Source organism: Temnothorax longispinosus, chromosome 7 (genome assembly GCF_030848805.1).
Source record: "Temnothorax longispinosus isolate EJ_2023e chromosome 7, Tlon_JGU_v1, whole genome shotgun sequence".
Classification (NCBI taxonomy): domain Eukaryota; kingdom Metazoa; phylum Arthropoda; class Insecta; order Hymenoptera; family Formicidae; genus Temnothorax; species Temnothorax longispinosus.
The window spans coordinates 11,799,298-11,806,352 of record NC_092364.1 but is presented as its reverse complement, the minus strand read 5'-3'; the positions used below and the strand labels follow the sequence as shown (position 1 = coordinate 11,806,352).

Sequence of the window (7,055 nt, the reverse complement as noted above, 5' to 3'; positions counted from 1 at the left end):
ACCTTGTTTCTGACAATGGAGAATGCGAAAAGATGGCAGAAGATATTAATGAGTGCATTAATAAAGTAAATGAGCATTGTGGCAATTCGACGAAACAAAAAAAATTTTCGGTTTTGGACAAATCTAGATGTAAAAAAAAACTTAAAACAGGAGAAGTAGACAATGTCATCTGGACGTCCGAAAGTATCGCACACCTAATTCAATTAGTAAAAAATAATGATATTATATGGAATTACTGCATTCCTATGAAAGAAAGATCAAAAAAAATAAGCATTGCATGGGGTTTTATCGTGGAAGACTTGAAAGGTAAGACCTAAAAATTTATTAGAAACTAAACAATTTTCTAAACTAAACTGAAATGTGCTCTCACAATATACAAACTCGCCTTAATTCTTTAATAATTTTAAATATTTTAGATACATTTCCCGATATCTCTTCTTTCTTTAATCCAATTGTGGTTCAATCCAAATGGAAAAGTTTGGTTGATTATTTTTGGAGAAAAGTAGCTTCACGTCCAAAAACAACTGGATCTGCTGCCGCTGCTCCCGAATCGTGGCCATATTTCGAGAATATGACATTTCTTCAAGAAATACAAACTAAACAAAAGTAGTAATTCAAATCTGTAAAAAATAATTTTTATCTTATAGATTATTATCTATTTCAGGACTATTGATAATTTCCCTGAGGAAGATGAAGAAAATAATTGCAGTACCAGTCGTAATATGTTTGTGTTAAATTATCCATAATTGACGCACGTCGTCGACAACTGCCGCTGAAACATTAATTGATTAAATAAATGAATCAAAACATAAAAATTATTTAACACGACGGCAATTATATAAATTCTGTAAATAATCATAGAAGAAAATTACAGAAAGCAATAACGCTTGTAATGCCTGTAATAATTGAACATTTGCAAGAAAAAAAACAAAAACCATATAAAAAGAAACGATATTGGGAGTCTCCAATAGTAAAGAGTCGTCGTGTACATGGTAATTATGCTTCGTTGTTTCCTTTGCTGCTCACGAATAGACAATTGTTTACCAATTACTTCAGAATGTCAGCAACACATTTTGAAGTATTGGTTCAGTTAGTTGGGCCTAGCATTGAAAGAACACGTGAAACCATAGCACGTCGACCTATATCTGTTGGCGAGCGATTGGCTTTGACACTAAGGTACAGCAAATAATTGTAAGATATAATAATTTTAATTATAATTTAATTTACATGTCAGTTTGCGATGTATTTCTTTTCTTTTCAGATATGTTGTTTCTGGAGACAGTATGGTTTCATTGTCTTACCAATTTCGAATGGGAAAATCTACTGTTTCCAATATAATTTTCGAAACATGTACAGCATTATGGAATAAATTACGAGCATCTGTTTTAGAATTGCCAACAACTGAAGATTGGAAAGAAATTGGAAGAGGATTTGAATCTCAGTGGAATTTTCCTAATTGTATTGGTGCAATCGATGGAAAACACATTCCCATACAGGTAAAAGTTTCGAGACTTAAAAAAAATATATATATATCTTGTTTTATTTTCTTTTGTAGGCTCCCGCGGGTGCTGGTTCTGAATATTATAATTACAAAGGATTTCATAGTATAGTGTTGTTGGCTATATGTGATTATCGTTACGCATTTACAATGTTGGATATTGGAGCTACTGGGCGCCAGAGCGACGGTGGTATTTTCTCACGATCGAAAATGAGAAAATATTTTGAAGAAGACAGAATGGGAGTGCCAAATCCGGTATCTGTATTGGACAGCGATACTGTTCTTCACTTTGTTGCAGTTGGAGATCAAGCATTTCCCTTGACAACATATTTAATGACACTTTATCCTGAAAATAACAAATTGTCACTTGATCAAAGAATTTTCAACTACCGTTTATCGAGAGCTCGAAGAATTATTGAAAATACATTTGGGATTCTTACTGCAAAATGGAGAATACTTCGAAGAACAATAGACGCAAATGTAGAAACAATTGAAGCTATTGTAAAAGCAACGATATGTCTCCATAATTATTTAATAAAAAAGGAAGAGTCGACATATTTTTGCAAGTCAATGGTAGATAGAGAAACAAGAAATGGCGATGTAATTCCAGGTATTTGGCGAAATGATACATCTGAAAATAATTTATTTCAAAATTTAAATCAACCAAATCAAGCTGTATTATGTCGAGAAGCTTTACAAGTACGAAGAAAGTTCACAGAGTTTTTCGCCAATGAAGGAGCAGTACCTTGGCAATTTCACCAAATTTATCGATAATCATGCAATTAACTAGAAAAAAAAACACTTAAAAAACCTAAATTAAAGAAAATAGATTTTTTCCACACACATTTTTTTATTTTCAAAGAAACAATTTTTATTTGTTATAAATTTGTAATAACAATTACAATAATTACAATTACAATAATTTGTAATAATTTGTAACATGTTGTTGGAAGTAAAAATAAATAAATGAACATGTATTGAAATATAATAAACTGCGTACACTGCGTGTCAATGATTCTTTTCCTGAGGTAATGGGGGAACATACAGAAATTCTAGTAATAGACTAATAGAAATAACCATAATAGCGTCTCCAGATTTCTGTGTTCGCCCCTTACCTCAGAAAAGGAATCATTGACGCGCAGACCGCGCAGTATACATAATTTTTTTAAATATTTCTGTGCAGTTATTTTTTTGCTTTATGTACAGTTTCGTGGATACTGAAGAGCACATTGTCGAGATCAGCATCGGGTATACTCAGCATCAAAGACTCCATTAACTGTAGAAAATCTCGAATTTTCTTTTCTTTCAAAGTCAATTTTGACTGCGTAGTGTATTGTGGTAAAGGAGCGGGCAATGGAGGTGGAATTATTGACCGTGCCTTTGCCAATTCGGTTAAAGCTGACGCTATTTTCTCGATGCCGTTATTGTTTTTGTTGGTTCTTCCTCTTCTAATTTTTTCATTAGTTTTATTTTCTTCATCTTCCTCAGGGAAATTATCAATAGTCCTGAAATAGATAATAATCTATAAGATAAAAATTATTTTTTACAGATTTGAATTACTACTTTTGTTTAGTTTGTATTTCTTGAAGAAATGTCATATTCTCGAAATATGGCCACGATTCGGGAGCAGCGGCAGCAGATCCAGTTGTTTTTGGACGTGAAGCTACTTTTCTCCAAAAATAATCAACCAAACTTTTCCATTTGGATTGAACCACAATTGGATTAAAGAAAGAAGAGATATCGGGAAATGTATCTAAAATATTTAAAATTATTAAAGAATTAAGGCGAGTTTGTATATTGTGAGAGCACATTTCAGTTTAGTTTAGAAAATTGTTTAGTTTCTAATAAATTTTTAGGTCTTACCTTTCAAGTCTTCCACGATAAAACCCCATGCAATGCTTATTTTTTTTGATCTTTCTTTCATAGGAATGCAGTAATTCCATATAATATCATTATTTTTTACTAATTGAATTAGGTGTGCGATACTTTCGGACGTCCAGATGACATTGTCTACTTCTCCTGTTTTAAGTTTTTTTTTACATCTAGATTTGTCCAAAACCGAAAATTTTTTTTGTTTCGTCGAATTGCCACAATGCTCATTTACTTTATTAATGCACTCATTAATATCTTCTGCCATCTTTTCGCATTCTCCATTGTCAGAAACAAGGTAGCTTGTTTCTGGATCAACTTAAAAAAAAAAAAAAAACAATTATAAATTAAGACGGTTTTGCCCATGGATTTTGTGGTCCTTCTAAATTAATGTAATTTTGACGCTTATATTATAAGCATCTTATTTAAACAATTTAATTTACTGCAAAAAATATTACTTTTAACCAGGGTGAGGTAATATTTTTCGCAATAAATTTAATTATTTAAATAAAATGCTTATTAAAATTACATCAATTTAGACGGACCAAAATCCATGGTCGAAACATCTTGGCGATTAATCTGACCAAATCAATGGTCGTATTGTCATGACGATTATTATAGTCAGTTGGATCGATTAACAAGTCTTAACTGTTATTTTGATTAATTATAATTGCTGGCGAAGTAAATGTTACTTGCTCGATAATTATAAAAAAACAGTTTTAAAAAAATATACCAAATTCTTTAAGCGGGTAGGCAATCTTGACAAGCAAAGAATTTATCTTTTTTCTTTTAAATTAAATATTTAAGAAATAAAAAAACTAAATATTTGAAATTTTGGCACATAATTCGCTATATTCTTTTACGATTATTTAAAAAAAAATTTATTAAAAAATAATAATAACGGGAGTTATTGCGGTAATGAAGGGAAGCAGTTCAGTACCTGGTGGTGGACGTGAAATCTCGAAAACAGCTCCAACGATTTCTTTTAAAAGTCTTTTACTAGGTACGCAACTAAGTTTCCGGGTTTTTTTTATCAATAAATACAAAAAATGGTTTATTCAAAGTATCGTCCCTCGCTAGCTATACATTTTCGCCATCTCTCTGGCAATACATGAATACCGCGACGATAAAACGACGCGTCTTTGGACCGAAACCATTTATCCAACCAATTTTGCACTTCTTCGAAATTGGTCAAGTGTAGCCCAGCCAAGCCATGCGCCATCGACCGGAACAAGTGCTAATCGGAAGGCGCCAGGTCTGGCGCATACGGCGGGTGCGGTAGCAGATCCTATTTCAGCGTTTTGATGGTGTCCTGGACGCAAATGCTGTTTATTTGGCACAAAACTCGACATCTCCGTTGTTAGAAAAAATATTTTTGCGTTGCGATATGTGTTGGTATAACGACTGGTTATTGTTAACAGATGTCCAAGCTATAACTTCAGACAACTTCAAACATGTAAGTCGAGTACATGTGTTATTGGTGCCATTTATGTGTGAAACCCGGAAACTTAGTTGCGCACCTAATATAGGTTGTTGAAACCATATCTAATAAGATATGTCGGAAACAGAATTTCGAAAAAAATTCTTTAAAAATATTTTTTAGTTGCAAAAAAGTATAAAATTGCATTTTCAATTTTATTAGAGAAAATGCAATTTTACACTTTTTTGCAAATAAAATATTTTCTTTTAACAATTTTTTTCGAAATTCTGTTTCCGACACATCCTTACAATTAGATATTGTTTTCAACAACTTATAAAAAATTTTTGAAAGAAATCGTTGGAGCCGTTTTTTCGAAATTTCATGTCCATTACCAGCTACTGAACTGCTTCTCTTCCATTACCAATAACTCTCCTGTTATTATTAATATTAATAATTTTTTTTAAATAATTATAAAAGAATATAGAATTATATGTGCCAAAGTTTCAAATACTCAGAATTCTTTATTTCTTAAATATTTAACTCAGAATTCTTTATTTCTTAAATATTTAACTTAAAAAAAATCTATTTTTTCGCTTGTCAAGGCCGGTTGTCTACCCCCTTAAATATTATTATTATTATACATATACCTATTCGTGGACGCATAACAAAATTTGAATCAACAGATACTGAAAGACCATTTAAGCATTCGTGATCGATTTCATTTTCTTCATTAGGGATCAGATTTTTAGCACCACACACTCCGCAGGAATACTGCTGAATTTCGTCTTCCTAAACAATTACCGACATTTTATTATTCTTTTTTAATTTTAAAAAATTATTTATATATTTATTTATATTTATATTTATATTTATATTTATATTTATATTTTTGTCTATATTTATATTTATATATATTTATTACGCTTTACAGATTTACTTTTTTACTTACGCTTGTCCTTTCCATATTTTTTATATTTTTTATATATTCTATATTTTTTTATATTTTATATTTTATATTTTTATACTTTTTTAATACTCTTATTACTTTATTAACTTTCACTTTACAAAATTCTTATATGCTATGTTAATACATATACGATAACGGCGATGACGGCGACCATGGTTACACGTTGTCGGCGACCATCTTACACGACGTAGGCTACCACGTTACACGACGTAGGCGGCTACGATATACGATGTCGGCGACTCCGATATATGATGTCGCCTACATCTCGACATGAGTGAAAACGCACCTTAAGTCTTCACGTCCTTCGTACGCTGTAGCTATTTCTGTGGTAATAAAATGCGCGTCGTAGCCCGATAAATTGTGGAAAACTATGGGAATGCAATGCGAATCTTTGTAATTTAAGTTACAATTTAAATGCGCGGGACCTCTATATCGACCGGTCAGATGACAATTATCGCGTACTCGTACGTCGTCTGGCTCGAACGGTTTTTCGCACACGTGACAGTGCGTTGCGCTGTTAAATTTTTCTCACTCGTCTCGCGTGAAATCTGCCATGGGTACATTAGTAGACAAGATGGTCTTTACGTCGTGAGTTAAACGTCTTAGCTCCTTGGCGAACCACGCGACGCAATCCTTATCGCGACGAAAGCGATACATTGATAACGACTCGTCGTACGAGCAATGCACGTAGTATCCTATGCTAAATACGCGATGATGTTGATGTGTGTACCTGGACGTTTTCAAAATTGTATCACCGATAAATGTAATGCAGTTAGAATCTTGCGTGAATTTTATGACAAAAATTCAATTATTGATTGTGAACTGTTGGCGTATGCTGCAGATAATATTATACACGATGTATTACACGAAAAATAAATGTATATTAAAATGCATATCACTGTATCTAAAATTATCTTTCCTTCTGTCTACCGTTCCCTTGTCCACCGTCAGCGGTTTAGAATTACAGAACTCTCGATAAGAATGTGCGTGCCGCACTCGTCGCGCGATCATTATACGTTTTCTCTCATCTGTCTCATATAAATTATTAAATATACTTCCTCTTATTTCCAATAAAAAGAAATCACTTAAAATAATGTAAAAAATGATCTAGCTATAATGGGTGACGGGAGCGAGAGAGAGATAACGCGAACGGGGGCTGGGGGCGAAAGAGACCGCGCGCGAACGGAAAGACGCGCGCGAACGGGGGACGGGGGCGCGAGAGAACATCAACGAGGGGGAGATAACGCGAGCGGGAGCGCGCCGTGTGACGTCACGCGGGCCGACGCGGCCGTTGCACGTGG

General features: G+C 33.3%; 1 protein-coding gene across 1 annotated transcript; it reads left to right on the top strand.

Moving 5' to 3' along the window:
• Positions 1-892: 892 nt before the first annotated feature.
• LOC139816020 (uncharacterized) lies at positions 893-2,386 on the top strand. The gene is made up of 3 exons (XM_071783311.1): positions 893-1,176; positions 1,262-1,496; positions 1,556-2,386. Exons 1-3 carry the CDS (start codon positions 893-895, stop codon positions 2,270-2,272), a joined length of 1,236 nt encoding a protein of 411 aa, XP_071639412.1. The 3' UTR covers positions 2,273-2,386.
• Positions 2,387-7,055: the final 4,669 nt, after the last annotated feature.